Source organism: Mastigoproctus giganteus, chromosome 1 (assembly GCF_048544385.1).
Source record: "Mastigoproctus giganteus isolate SK-2022 chromosome 1, ASM4854438v1, whole genome shotgun sequence".
NCBI lineage: Eukaryota > Metazoa > Arthropoda > Arachnida > Uropygi > Thelyphonidae > Mastigoproctus > Mastigoproctus giganteus.
In genome coordinates this window covers 247,673,655-247,689,217 of record NC_143575.1, presented here as the reverse complement: position 1 = coordinate 247,689,217, position 15,563 = coordinate 247,673,655, and the positions used below count along the sequence as shown (strand labels likewise).

Here is a 15,563-nt window from a genome sequence, read left to right as displayed (position 1 = left end):
TGTAATAAGAAATATGTAAAAGGGGGGTTAGAAACAATTAATAGGAATAAATTAAAACTCCATTATGACACGATGTTGGTGCATAAATCATTATAACCTTTAGTTTGTACCTCTTAGAAATTCTGAGAAGCAATCCTATTTTCAAAAACTGGAAGACATTCAAACCAGATAGTCAATTGAGTGTAGCTCCAGTTCAAACTACACTATGCCTACATTAGTAGCAATATACTAGTAGTATATTGCTACTAAACAAATAATTGCTGAAGATGCTGTGGAAAGGATTCTTAAAATTTTTAATCCTGCAAAAATATATGAATATATTTCAAGCGTATCTGGAATATTGGGAAGAGACTGCCTACATGCAGAATTGGACAAGAAATGAAGTAACAGAAAATTATTAAACCAAATTACTAGAGCAATGGATAATGGGAAAGTACCAAAGCAGCCTGCACCAAGATTACCAGCAAGGGTATTTAAGATGAATCATGCCATGACTAGTGAGGAATGACTAAATTAGCAAAACAAGTTAAGCTTGACATTGAATAATTAAATGCACGGAAGTTCTGGGGTGAATGTTTAATTTAACATTCAGGTGAATGTTTAATTTAAATCAATAAAGACTTAAAATAATCAATTTTGATATATGATGACACTTAAAACAACAAATCTGGCTAATTAACTCAATTGATAAAATTCTCTAAAATCCTGAATAAACTGACAGTGGTAAGACAAAATCCCTGAAAGTTCCAAGTAGGTGGCTTGCAAACTAATTATTCACTTTTGATATATGATATAATAAAAATCTACAGGATTTTGAAACAGTAAAATCAGCCTAATGAAAATTATACAGAATTGCTTTGTATTTTTATACAGAATTGCTTTTAATTTGCTTTTTTTCCCTTTACCTTTCATAGCTTATTGCAATAAATGCTTCAACTGGTAAAGAGGTGTGGTCAGTTAAACCAGGTAATAGCACTATTACTTCACTGTTGATTGTTCCAAAGCTTTTTACTCAAAGAGATGGAATTGTAGTGAGAACATTATCACTTCTTCCACAAGCTCCTATGCCATTGATAAAGGAGGTATGTATAAAAAATAAAATAATAAAAACCATAATTATTTTTGATATTTGTTTGACTTAAATGAAGTTTTTATATTTCTTGTCATAGAAATTTTATGAGAATTAGATTTTTTTTTGTTTACTTAATATTTTTTTCTATTCATTCATATCAAAGTAATTTGTGAATGACTTGATGTGTATACCAGGGAAAAATAATCCAAAAGAATTTTGATATATTTCACATTTTTACATGCATAAATCTTAAGAAATAATAATAACATAATCTTGCAGTTTACATCTGAAAATAAATTAATAACTATTTGAATGGAATCAGTATATATCTTTGAGAGAGAGAGAGCTGAAATGTTAATAGAATAGTTGTAGAGAAAATCAGTTTATATCAAAATTGCCTTGCTTGTTCACTTTTTTTTTTTTTTACTGCAAAAAAAAAAAAAAATTTGCATACATTACACTACAAATGAAGGCATACTTAAAGAAGGTTTAGATTACGTTAGCATTAGTAGAGGTTTATGCAGCACCAGCCAAAAAAAAAAAAAAAATGCTCCCATTTCACCCCTCCATTCGTTCCAAGTACCTGTCCAGCTCGGCCTTAAATTTATTTATGCTATCAACTTCCACAACAAAGGATAGAAGTCTGTTCCACCAACCAACCACCTGCTGGCTAAAGGCAAACTTCCACACATCTATCCTACATCTGTCTTTCCTCAATTTGAATTTATGCCCTCTCAAATTTGAATTTATGCCCTTTATACTCAAACCTTTATACACCTCAATCAGATCACCTTGCAGGTGCCTAGTCTCCAGACACTGTAATTTGCAAAATTTAAGGCGCATCGGTAGCCAGGTGGGCAGGAGCAGCAGTGCGCAGCACACGCTTCTTGATTAGACAGGGGTTCAAGCCAGTGACCACCAAATATGGAGGATGCGGAAAGGTCAGGGAATGACCACCGCATATCCCCGGAGCAATATGGCCTTAGTTGCTAATGCTCCTAAAAACCAAATAACAACAACAGCAAAATTTAAGCATTTCTTCATAAGAGCAACCCTTTCTTCCATTCACTAATCTTGTTGCCCTTCTCTGTACTCGTTCCAACAGCTCTACATCCTTCTTAAAATGAGACCTCCAGACCTGTATACAGGTCTGGAGGTCTCATTACTCAAGGTGTGGCCTGACCATTGCCTTATACAAGGGGATGATCACCTCTTTATCCCTGCTAGAAATATTCCTGTATATTATTGACAAGACACTGAGCTACTCTTGCAGACTGTCTGCACTGCTCAGAAAACTTCATATCTGCCTGCACAATTACCCCCCCAGGTCCTTTTCGTTCTCTACCACTGTCAGTGTAGTACCATAGAGTTGATACGTCACTCTGGGGTTGCTGCTTTCCATATGTAGTACTTTACATTTGTCAATGTTAAACTTCATTTGCCACCTCTCAGCCCATCTGCTCAACTTTTCTAGATCCTGTTGCAGTGCACTGTAATTAGTGTCCTTACCAACCCTGCCAACTTTTGTATCGTCTCCAAACTTGGACATTAAGCTTGATATACCATCATCAATATCATTTATAAATACAGAAAACAACAATGGACCCAATACTGAACCCTGAGGAACTCCACTAATAACATTAGTTCACAATGAGCAGTGTCCATTGATTACCACTCTCTGGAGAAATTACAGAAAGCTTAGACACATAACTGTCTATGTAACTTGAATTTGTGATAGTGTTTGTTCTGTTTGTAAACTTTAGTGCATTAGTTCTTGAAAAAGTGTCAGATTTTCTCTTATTCTGTAAGACTGAATAGCCTCAATTTAGACCTAAATCTCACTTTCAGATCTAAAGTCTGTGTGCTATACTGCAAAAATCAATTACTTTGTATTGATCTTCACAATAAAAAGTTCCATTCAGGTAGGATATATTGTTCTAATATACCTCAGCACAGTAGGAGATGTGACAACATAAGAGAGACTAATAGAAAAACTATTACCCTTGAAAATGAGTTAAGATCACGGATACTAGTGGTATTTATTCAATCATATTGAAATAGGCAATGGAATTCACCAAACTTTTAGTGTTAATTATGAGATCATTATTAGATTCAGAGGGTAATCTTTTTATTGGAGAAGTGCAAACATAACACCAGGCCCCTAGTGGGGACCTGGCGTTATCATACCTAGTGACAGGGATGCCGGCCAAGTGTACCAAGAGACTAATTATACTCTGGCAGGTCCTGCCACTTACTTTCCTGGGATTTCGGTGGCTAGGATCTAAAATAAAGGTTGGACAATCGTGGTTGATTTAGGTAAAATTGCATTTATAAAGTGCTGCGTGGGGTTTTACGCTGAAAGAACTATTCTAGAGAGCCTAAAAGGTCAGGCAAAATTTGATGTGATTTAAATTTGGACATGTGGGGGGGGGCAGTTGCTGTACAAGAGAAAGTGTTGGGAGGGAGGGTGAAGACTGAGGGGTAAAATAGGAAGAAGAGGGGTTGGATAGGAAGGTTATCCCCCATTTTCAGTGGGGCATGCCCATGCCCTACCAGAGTGAAAAATATGGAAAGGGGAGGAGAGAGGGAGAGAGAGAGAGGGAGAGAGAAACAAACTCCCCCCCCAGGAAATAGGAAAAAACAGGTCCGCACAAGGGAGTGCAGTTTTGGGTCGCCAATAGGCCATATCACCCGCTGTAACCCAAATGGTTGTCAGGTCGAATGGTGTTACCACTGACTCAACGACAAGTTCTTGTCCTGACAAGCCAGTGTCTGGGGTCCTGTAATTTTTATTATCAGGCCTTTGTTGTGCAGTGAATTGGAGTTTTCTTCTGTTTACTTTCAGGAGTGGGAATTCTGGATTGGTGTTCAAACTGGGTATCACAGAGTAGATGCTGCGGGATAGCTTCATACATTATGATAAGTTTTATTTGTGTGTCACGTTCTTGTTTGACCTCCTGCAGTCCTAGTCTGGTTGCCTTTGGTGTATTGCTATCATTTGTTTTCCTTCTGGAAAATAGATCCTGGACATATTGACTGAGTGCCTTGTAGTCCTCTTGAATGTCTTAACAGTCTAGGTTCTAGGTTGTCTGGTATGTATTGGATTGCCGTTATTAGGCATAGTTGTAGGTTGTCATACAGATCACAGTCGAACATTGTCTCCAGAACTCCAGATTGCCACAGGGACAGTCCGCGTTATCTATGATGCCAAGTTGGTGAAGCTTAGCTTTAAATGAGCGGTGTCCTGTAAGGAGGTATTTCGACCGGCATCAAACCACACTGGCGCCTTAGGGTAAAGCTTGTGACAGTGGTGGGGAGAATCTTCTAGTCACTGCACCTTTTTCTATGTCACTCCATCTCCTCTGCTAAATCTGGACAAGGTGGTCGGTGATTCTTCTCTTCTCCCAGTTGTGGTCATGATGTTGCTGGTGAGGTCATACATTGTAACTGACGCGTTTCTAGCAAGATGGTAGAGCAGACCGCAGCAGGTAGCCTCGAGGTCTAGGGGAAGAACCCCTGCCAGGACCCTGGAGGGCAGCCGTACTAGTAGTTCTAGTTGCTCTCATCATGGTAAGGAGGATGGTCCTCTGAATGGTTTCAAGGATCCTTTTATTCACTTCTTAACCCACCCTCACGTACCAGACAGGGGAGCCATATGTGATGGGATTAACACAGCGTTGTAGTAGAGGGACAGGGTAGTACAGCTGAGTACCCAGTCCCTGTGGGTGGCTCTAGAAACAAAGGCCACATATCTTCTTATTTTTTGTTTAATATATTCTAGGTGTGGCTTGAAATTTAATGGTTTTTTTTTTTTTTTTTTTTTTTTATAAAAACCCCAAACACGAAAGGTATCAAAACCTATAGTACTTAGTACCGTGCATGGGTTGAAGGAGAAGTATGGGGAGAGGGGGATGCCGGAAACTTTGCTCTAGAGACTAAACATGGGTTTCACCACTTCAAGCCTCCAATAAGCAAAGTGGTGGTATTTCACCGGTTGATGAAAGTCATCTACCACCTACGACTGTCCAGGATTATTCCTAGGTATTTGATCTATTTGTACAGCTTAACTGTTTTGTTCTCAATCTTAATTTGTGGTGGTCTCCTTAAGTCTAGCATACCTTTTAGCAGTCCCGATTTCATCTTGTTGGGTGCTAGTTTGAGCAAATGTGGCTTTGTCCAATGTAGCAGCTTTTGCACGGCATCATTTGCTTGCATTTCTAGGGAGGATCTGTTGTCAGCCTCGATGGTCAAGACCAAGTCATCTACATAGGCCTGGGCCTCCACACCACCCAGATCCATGGCAAGGAAGTCATCTAAGACAAAGTTCCACAGGAGCGGCCCCAGGACAGAACCCTGGGGGCCGCCCCTGTGGACTGGGCGACTGAGGCATTTATATGGTGTGGTAACTTGCACTGCTCTATCAGCCAGGTAATCCTTCATGCAATTGTAAAGATTCAATGGAAGGTTGGCAGCTCTGAGTCTTGCCAAGACGTTTGGCCACCAGAGGGTGTTGAACGCCCTAGTGAAATCCACTGCAGTGACGAGGAAGTATTTCCTTTGACAATGGGTGGCTCTAGAGAGGAAGTTCTGTATTGCTTTGATAGTGGATTTGCCAGTAGTAAATCCATATTGCTTTGTCATGTTAGGATTTACTTCATTATAATGCCTTGTGATATGTAGCAGCCTTTTGTATATTTTGCTAAGGGTTGGTAGCAGGGCTATGGGTCTGTAGGAACTAAGTATCTCCAGTGGCCTTGTTGGGTTTTTTAGGAGCAGTTTTAAATTTGCCTTTTTCCACCATAGTGGAAATTTACCTGCTTCCAGACAGCAATTGAATAGTTTTAGTAGTAATTCTGGTATATGTTCCGTTGCTTCTTTTGCCATCTCCAGTTCGATTAGGTCTAGTCCTGAATTTCTTCGAAGATGAAAGGGGGGGGGGTTCTATTTGGTCATTATAATAGCAGTTATTTGCTTGGCAGATAGCCTGCTGCTCATTTGTTAGTGTAGTTGGTAGCTCCTGAAGGATGTTGTCCAGGATGTTCCCAATTGACTCCTCCCAGATTATGGTTAGGTTAGGTTTCCTTGTGCTGTTTTGTTGGCTGCCACGACTTCCCCCCCTTGGGGAGTTTGTGAGTGGTAATTTTGTATATCCCCCAGGGGTTGCTGTTTCCTGACCCTTGTACCAGCCTCTCCCATGATTCTTTTTTCTTTATCTGTTCAGTGTAATGATTTCTAGCAATTCTATATTGGTTCCTGAGTTCAGTGACTTCTTGTTGTGACCAAGTCCTCCTAACCCCCTGAAATTGTTTCCTTCTATGATGTATGCTGTACTAATTTCCTCATTTGTGTGAGCTCTGCAGTCCACCAGGGTGTGTCCCCTGCAGTGTGGGTTCTTCTCTTCATGGCTTTCTCTTCTGCTTCAGTTATTATTTTTTATTATGTCCTTCTGGAGTCGTTCCGGGTTTTCACTCCCATATGCCTGTTCCCTCTGTGTGCAGGTATTGCTGGCCTGCTGTGTGTAGCATCTCTTGGAAGATATTCCAGTTTGCCTTGCTCAGGGCAAATCTATTTAGCATGGGGTAATCACCCATGACTGCCTTGTCAGCTCTTACTCAGAGAACTTCATATCTGACTCCACAATTGTCCCAGGTGTATTACACAGCTGGTACATTAATCTGGGATTACTGCTACATGTGTGCAACATGATTCCCACTTTTAAAACCATCTGCCTAATTTTTCTAGTCCTGTTTCAGTATCATATTCTGATTTCTGTCATTGACCAACCTGACAATCTTTGTATCATCTGCAAGCTTAAATATTAAACCTGGTGTGTCTTCATCAATATCATTAATAAATAAAGAAAACAACAATCAGCCTAGCACTGAACCCTCAGTAACTCCACTAATGACATTTGACCAAGAAAAGCAGTGCCCATTGAGAGCCACTCTGTGTTATTCCACTCAACCATCCCTTTATCCATACCAGTAACTTAGTCTTATTGCCATGCTGCTCCAGTTTGTACAGCACAGTCTATTATGTGCAACAGTAAGGAAACCTTTTCTGAAATCTAAGTATAGATTTCAGAAATCTAAGATAAAAATCAAACGATGCTGTTACACTACTTATGTGTTAAACTTATGAGGAAACTATGGTGTATTTACACTGATATTATATAGTTAATTTCTACCCATAACATATTATGCCTTGTGCATTTAGCCTTCAAGTATATGATGTCAAAATGATTTTTTTTGTGTTCAGTTGCTTTGTTACTGTGTCATACTATCAATCAAATTGGCCAGACAAGATTGCCTCTAAATAAATCCATGCTTCGACTGCAGTATAACTGCATTCATATCTAGATGGTCCTACATTACTTATTTAACCAATGTCTCCATTATTTTCCTTGGAACAGAAGTCAAGCGAACAGGTCTGTAATTACTCATGTCACTTTTTGATTGCCCTTTGTGAATTGGGGATACATTTGTACATCTCCAGATCATAGGGATCTCCCCTGAATCCAAGGATGTTCTTATAAGAACATCCAAGGATGTTCTTATAATTATGGATAGAAGTTTTCTGACTTCCTTTGCTACTTTCTTTGATATAATTGGATAGATCCATCCTTCCCAGGTTCTTTTTTATATTTAGCCTCAACAATTTCTCTTCCATTTTCCTCTTGGTTATCAAAAATCATTTCCTCTTGGTTATAAAATCATTTATCTCTGTTAGAATTTTATAAACTTATAGTATCCCTATCTCTAAAAAAATTTCCTGATGTGTGAATGTAGATGCAAAATACTGATCAGTTTATTAGCAGCATGAGCAAGATCATTGACAGTTAAACCTTTCGTATCTGGTGGACCAACGTTCTTCATCCCCCTCTAGTGTTTACATAAGTGAAGCCTTTGCTTTTCTTTGCTAGTGGCTTCTTGTAATTAGCTTTTTTAACATCCATTGTGACTTTATTGCAGACTAGTTTATATCTGCTGTAGGTTTCTGGATTACCTGATAATTTATATGCATCGCATGCATTTTTCTTCTCTGCCAGAAGTCTCATCTGTCATCCATTTAGATCTAACCCTTGAACAGTATCTCTTAGTTGATATAAAAAATGTAGTAGCAATCAATTGGTTCCATTGCACAGAATTTAAAAACTTTCTTACACCACTGTAATATAGTCACCTTTATGAAAGCAAAAGCTCTTCCCTTTGCCCTTGACAGTACAAATTTGAACAGTGGTAGAATTTATCTTGAAATGGGACACAAAACCAAAGGGCATTATAGTCTATTAAGGAAAACTAATAGACTAAATCTCAAAAAGGTTGTTTGGTCACTGCATTATTGAATTATAATTATTTGGTCAGTGGAATAAATTTTCTTCCTGGATGAAAATCATAGCTTCTTTATATTTTGGCTTTTACTAATACTAAATGTTGTTCCTTAGTGTTTTGGATTAAGAGAGAAAATAATGACTGCATAACTGAACAGCTCCTGGAGTTTTTAAAGGAAAAGTAGTTCATTCAGAACTACTTTTCTGATTTGACTGTTGGACTTATGCTGCCTATGAAGCTAGTTGAATGTGGATTATAGTTGCATTGCTTGTTTCAAAGCTTTTGAATGAATTCTTGCAATCCTCTGTGGCAGTATAGTGGTTTCATTCCTGTTTCTAATTTAGGGACATCTTTGTTATAATTCAGAAACACATACGAATCTGAATGAAGTTTGGTCTGCAATTAGCTAATCTCAGTTGTAGGGAGTGTGGTCTTTTCTCTGTGAATTATTCCTCTTTTTTTCAGCCCACACAGCTTAAGATCACCTCGTGAACATGTGTACATGCCCATGGACATACACGTGCACACACAATACGTGTGCTATGCAATATGGCTTTAAATATTAATGTGCTGCCTGCTCGTAAATAATAACAATAGCTAATTGTTGCTACATAAAATAGGATATAGTATTAATCCATTAAGAGTCTGTGTGTAAGAAGCTGTTTGCTTGCACTTGTCATGATCTGTCATTTTTTGAATTAGGAAGCTAAACAATATTGATTGCTTACAGTAAACTTTCTCAGGTATTTCTTTAATTTTGTAAAAATTAATGACCTCTGGCATTACCAAGTATTTAGATTTTGCTTTGTGCATAAGATTGCAATGAAATATGATAATTCGTGTTATAGATCTGTGAAAGATTTGCTTTCCTGTTCTGCAAATAATTTAGTGGAACTAGGGATTAAATTTCAGAAAAATAATTTGGAAATTTCTTTTTCATAAATAGAAATACATTGATTTAGTTTTATGTAAATATCATTTCTAATGTATTTGTTTTTCAGTTGATGTTTTTTTTTTTTTATTGTTAGACAAATCACTCTGTTTCCAAACAGAACAACAAAAAGAAAGGTATAATTTCAGATGCTGCTACCTCTGCTAGTGCTGTTACTACTGCTGCTGTTGTAGCCTTCAGTCCTTCTGCTCCAGTTACTACATCTTTTTTCATTACTCCCACTGTTGAACCACCTCATAAATCATCCAGACAGACATCGGATATTAAGGTAATAAAAAATTAGAGTATTAAATTATATTTTGATTTTCATAAATCCTGAACTCTTTACTTTGTTCAAACTTCATAGTCTAGATGAATTTTGTGGAGCATTTTTTTTTTTCATAAAAAAGAAAACCACCAGGGGTATTATGATTTTAAATTAGTTTATTCATCCAACCACAATTATTATTATTACAATAAATTAGCACTCAGTTTTGAAAAAACCAAATTCTTGGTAATTAGACCCCCCTCACCAAACCCTGGACACTCATCCCTCTATTAAATTACATGAACAGAACTTCCAGAATTGCAATTATCTAACAGTTGAAGTTTCAAATCACTGTTACCTTGGGTTATGGATAGACTATAATCTAAGTTGGGCAATGCAAATAACAAATTTGTACAAAAAAATTAGATTTTATGAGTACTTCTTTTATTATATTAAAAATAAATTGAATCAAAGAACAAGTCACCTTATATTATGCATTAGTGGACTCCCAACTCAACCATTTAGTAAATGTATGGGCAAGAGCAAATATAACTGAAATAAGGGTTATAAACAATTTACTAAACAGTATTCTGAAACTGTTAATGGGGACAAACTCTTGGAATGATCTGAATAAGAGAAGGCAATTTTTGTTAAAATACAAAATACTATATCCAATTCAAAAACTGAAGTTAAATTTATTCTTGAAAAATCTTGAACACTATTTATGAAGAATTGAATCTTCAAAGGAATGTTTCACACAACTTAAGGAATCCAAAAGCAGTTGTTTTGCCTCACCCTAGGGTACTAAATAGATTTGGAGATAGGAATACAATGAACATATTAAATAACTTGTTGGTAAGCATTGATTTCAGGCGAGGTTATTCAATCTCCAAATTAAAATTACTAGTAAGAAAATTTTTGATACTCAATGATACAGTAGAATAGACTTTCAATGCAGATCGATCACTACCTCTGTTTACAGAGTGGAATGTACTATGTGTAATGACTTCATTGTCTTTTCTGTTAGCTAACAATTTTGTATGCAAAAACTGATTTAACTGATGAATTGCAACTTGTCAAGAAATTCACTTTTCTTAATGAGTTCTTGTATTGTAAACAAATTATTGATAAATAAATTTGTATTGTATTGTTTGTTATTTGGTTTTTAGGAGCATTAGCAACTAAGGCCATATTGCTCCGGGGATATGCGATGGTCATTCCCTGACCTTTCTGCATCCTTCGTATTTAGTGGTCATAGACTCGAACCCCAGTCTATTCAAGAAACGTGTGCTATGCACTGCTGCTCCTGCCCACCTGGCTACGGAGGCGCCGTATTGTATTATTATTAGCCATATGGTGCAAGGAAGCCTGTGGCTTATGCTGCACCAGCTAAAAAAAATTTCTGAGAGAGAGAGAGAGAGAGAGAGAGAAGGAAGTAGCAGGAAATCACCAAGAAAGAGAATAATGATACAGGACAGACAGTCTTTTCTGAAATATTAAGACTTGAAGGAAAATTTATTGTAATTCTGGATAGATAACTCAGTTCAAAAATGAGTAAAAAAAAAAAATGGGAAATTTCTTAATGTTGATGCAGAATAGAATTATTTTGGTCTTTGCACAGAGAAAAGAATGCTTCTCTGTGCTACATGAGCTGACCTAAAATTACTTTTTTTTTTTTTTAACCTTTGCTTTCTATTCTATTGACAACTACTGTTATAGTTGTTTCGAAGCTTCTTGGCTTTTTTCATCAGGTGGTAGGTAACCTCAATTAGCAACATTGTGCCAAATGGCAAATAATGTATTGAATCTAAATGAGCAGCCAAGCAGTTCTTTTGCTAAAATTGTTTTGTACATCCTCATTATTCTTCATAGTGTTGCAGAAAGCAATCATGTTTTCAGTCTTTTTAAAAAGCAAAAAGAGAATTCAGATCATACTTGTATTAAAAAAGTGTTTATTTTTTTTTTTTTTTTTTTTTTTTTTTTCAATGCAAATGATTCTTTTGCTATGGAAATCATTGCAAATTTCCCAAATAAAAGTGTGAAGGATACTACTTCTTTAAAACTGTTCCATATAAAATTTTCTATTCCTCATAATGAACTTTTACTGGGGTTAGCGAGGTCAGATTCCAAAATTTTGTATAGCATATTGAATCTATATCGTTTTATAATTTAGAAAACTAAATGCAGCTTTTTGATGTGCTGTTGTTTATCTTTTCCAGACTTATATTTCCTCATATTTTCCCATTGTGTTTTGTGATATGCATTAATTACTTCTTATTATTATTAATTTCAGAATGCATTCTGACTGAAAGATTTTTTTTATTAAAAGTTTTTCAGATTCCAGTTTCTACAAATGGAAAGGAACTTTCTATGGGAGGGGGAGAGTCATAAGATAAAAGTTAAGAATCAGTCATGCATTGTTATAAGGAGTTTTAAAGATTTTGTAATTTATATATATATCTTTTTTTTTTCTTAGTGATATTATTGTTATTCTTTAATAGCTATATTTATCATTTTAGATGATAGAAGAAACCAATGAAGATATTGCAGTTGATAACAGCAGTGATGATTTAATTGCCCATGATCATGCATTGTCTCAACCAGATGAAGTTATATCATTGCAACTATTTGAAGAGAAGTACATTCTAATTAACTGTGGTAATGCTATTACCACTTCCACAAAAACATTAATTAGTCAGCAAGTGGCAGCTTGGTGCAGTTGTAAAATACCAACAGGTACTGAAGTTATTTATTAGCATAAATAAGTCCACTTTAAGCATATTAGTAGTAATGTTTCACATATACAAAGGGGCTCAAAAAAGATTGGTATTCACCCAGAAGTAGTTGAAATAGAAGGATCATTTTTTTCTTTAATCCTTAATCTCTACAGCAGCTACACAAATTTTAGTTTCAATCTGACAATTCATGTTTTTTCTTTGTGGTGCTGAATCACAGATCAGTGATTTGGTTCCTCTTTCTGTTAGGGGAAACACCCAAAACAATCCATGAAGAAATGGTTGCTGTTTATGGAGAAGGCTGCCCAGGTTACAGTGTTGTTGCACATCCTAACAGAAAAAAGATGGGGAAAGCTATCAAAAAGTGTGTGCCCTCCCCTCGAATGCCTCTGTACATTCCTTGCATGCTGCAGTGAGGTGTGCCCACAAATGTAGGTTTGAAATATTGCTGCATACTGTTTATTCCCCCAACCTTGCATCCTCAGATTTCTTCGTCTTTACTGCCCTGAAATCCTTTCTTTGTGGGAAACAATTTGCTGCTGATGTGATTTCTTCTGCCGAGTCTTAGTTTGAAGGATAGTCAGAAGACTTTTACAAAACTGGTCTGCAGAAGTGTATTGAGAGATGGCAAAATTATTTTGTCTGTTGAATTTTGAAAAAGTCTAATACTGGTGGTTTTTTTTTTTTCCTCGACCTTCTGTCAAAACTATTTCTGGGTGAATAGAAATCTTTCTTGTACCCCACCTCATACAGGTATAATAGTAATAATAAATTTATCTTCCATGCTTCTTCCCCCATATTTCATGGAGAAAAAAAAAAAAAAAAAAAAAAGTCCTCCCACTGCATATAGAAAAAAAATTCTATATTTAATGTAAAAGAAAAGTCCTAGCACTCACTCCACATAAAGTCCATTTTTTTATATATAAAAAAAAAAAAAAAAAGCTCTGCAAACATGAACTGGGGGGGGGGGGGAATTAATGCTTTAGGGTTGACAGTTTAGTGAACCTGGGAGGCATTATTTTTCTATCAAAGTAAATTGTCTATTAAATAAAAATAAATATAATTTTAATTTGATATGCAATTTACTTGCTTCTAAAATAAATAAGTTTAACTTGTACTAGAATATTACTCTATTGCTGTAGTTGGTATACACAAGAACTTGGTAGGTAATAGCAGATTGTGGATGGTAATGGATATTATTAAGTTCCCCCCTCTAAGAGACTTAGAGGGGAACAGACATTCTGGGTCTTATCAGATACTCTGTCTAAAACATTAATAGATCCAATATCTTTCTATTTTAGAAGATTTAGGAGAAGTCTGGTTGACCTGCATTCCTAAAATATACTCATGCACACCTTCTCGTTGATAATCCCTGTTACATCCATTTGGTGGCAACAAATGTGTAGAGTGGTTCCTCTTCAAGATGCCTGGTCAGCGTGAAGAGGAAAAGACCACACCCTCCAGCACTGTTAAATATGACAACATGATGAAACAAAATGGCCTTCAGTTCCCAATGGCTTCACTCTCTTTATGTCAGCAAGAGGATCAGAATGGAATCTCTGGGTATGACCAGGCTGCCATGCATGGAAACTGAACTTGGCCTGTTACAATGTAAGATCGCTCATTGGTGAAGATAGGATATTAGAACTGGAAAAGGAATTAGAAAATATGAATTGGAATATCATCAGCTTGTCTGAAACAAGAAAAAATGAATCACAAGTTTATCAAGTGGAAATCTGCTGTACATCAATGGAAATAGTGAGAAGAGTGGAGTTGGCTTTCTGGTCCATAAAGATGATAAAACTTTTGAATTCCAAAAAAAAAAAAAAAAAGTACATCACAAGACTACTACTCAGGATTTCTAAGATTTACAAACTAAAGGTTATAATGATATATGTACCAACATCAAGCCATGATAATAAAGAGGTTGAAGAAATGTACACTGAAATTGAGACTTCTGTATGAAGAGAAAACGCTCTACACCATCATTATGGGGGACTTCAATGCTAAGATTGGAAAGGGACAAAGCAGCACAGAAATGGAAACTAGAAAATTTTGGAATTGGTGCAAGAAATGAAAGAGGTAAAAGACTTGTGGAATTTGCAGAATCTTGAGACATGTCAGTAATGAACTCTTTTTTTCAAGAAAAGGGTGAACAGAAAGTGAACATGGAAGAGCCAAATTGATTAACAACTAATGAAATTGACTTCATCCCCACTAACAGAAGTTATATTGTGAGCGATGTTGCAGTCTTGAACAAGGTAAATGTTGGAAGTGATTACAGAATGGTAAGATGCACAATTGATATAGATGAAAGGAAAAAACTGACTAGAGTAAATAATACGAAGACTTTTGAGATAACAGAAGAGGAGAAAAAGCAGTATCTACTGGACCTTAGGAACAAGTTTGAGCTTCTGCAGACCTTTCAGGACCAAGATATCAATGAGGAATACAAAAATTTTCTGAAAATGATAAGCCCAAGAAACCTATAGATAAAAAGAAATCCAACGAAGAAAAAATTAGTCAAGAAACACTTGTCATGATGAACCGAAGACTACAAATGAAGTGCAAGTTAAGTACTGACACATGTACTGAGTTATGCAAAGCCATTAGAAAGAGACTCAGAGAGAACATAAGAAGATTTAACACAAGAAAAATAGAACAAGCATTAAGGGAAAAGAAAGGACTTAAATCAACAGTCATGAGCAGTAATACAGAAAGACAAATGATACTGCATCTGAAGAATAGTTATGGTGTACTTATAAATAGTTGAAGGCATAATTTAAATATCAGAAGACTGCTATAAAGTATTTATAAGGAGCAAGGGAATGATGCCAGAAATGGGGAAGATTGATTGCAAAATTAGCAATACATGCTACATACCAAGATCCTTCCTGATGAGGTAGAACATGCATTGAAGAATCAAAATCCCCAGGTGAAGATGAAGTTACTGTAGAGTTGTTAAAATTAGGAGGAAAAGACGACATAGAAACTGGCAAGGCTCTTAACAAAGTACATTAGGAAAAGTGTGATGCCTAAGGAGTGGAATAATGCAATCATAATTTTGCTGCATAAGAAAGGAGATGAAATTGGAAATTATAGACCAATTAGCTTGTTGTATCAAATCTAAAAGTTGTTCACAAATCATCATTACTAACAGATTAGAAAGAATACTTGATGAGAATCAATTGAAAGTGGAAGCTGGCTTTAGGGCAGGATTCTCAGA

General features: G+C 36.2%; 1 protein-coding gene across 1 annotated transcript in view; it reads left to right on the top strand.

The window, feature by feature from the left end:
* Positions 1-15,563, top strand: part of LOC150091732 (uncharacterized) — a 97,485-nt gene that overhangs the window by 71,805 nt on the left and 10,117 nt on the right. Inside the window, exons 8-10 of the mRNA XM_090369500.1 lie at positions 915-1,082; positions 9,432-9,623; positions 12,122-12,338. Coding sequence (XP_090225626.1) covers positions 915-1,082; positions 9,432-9,623; positions 12,122-12,338 — 577 coding nt within the window. The remainder of the gene's footprint in view (positions 1-914; positions 1,083-9,431; positions 9,624-12,121; positions 12,339-15,563) is intronic.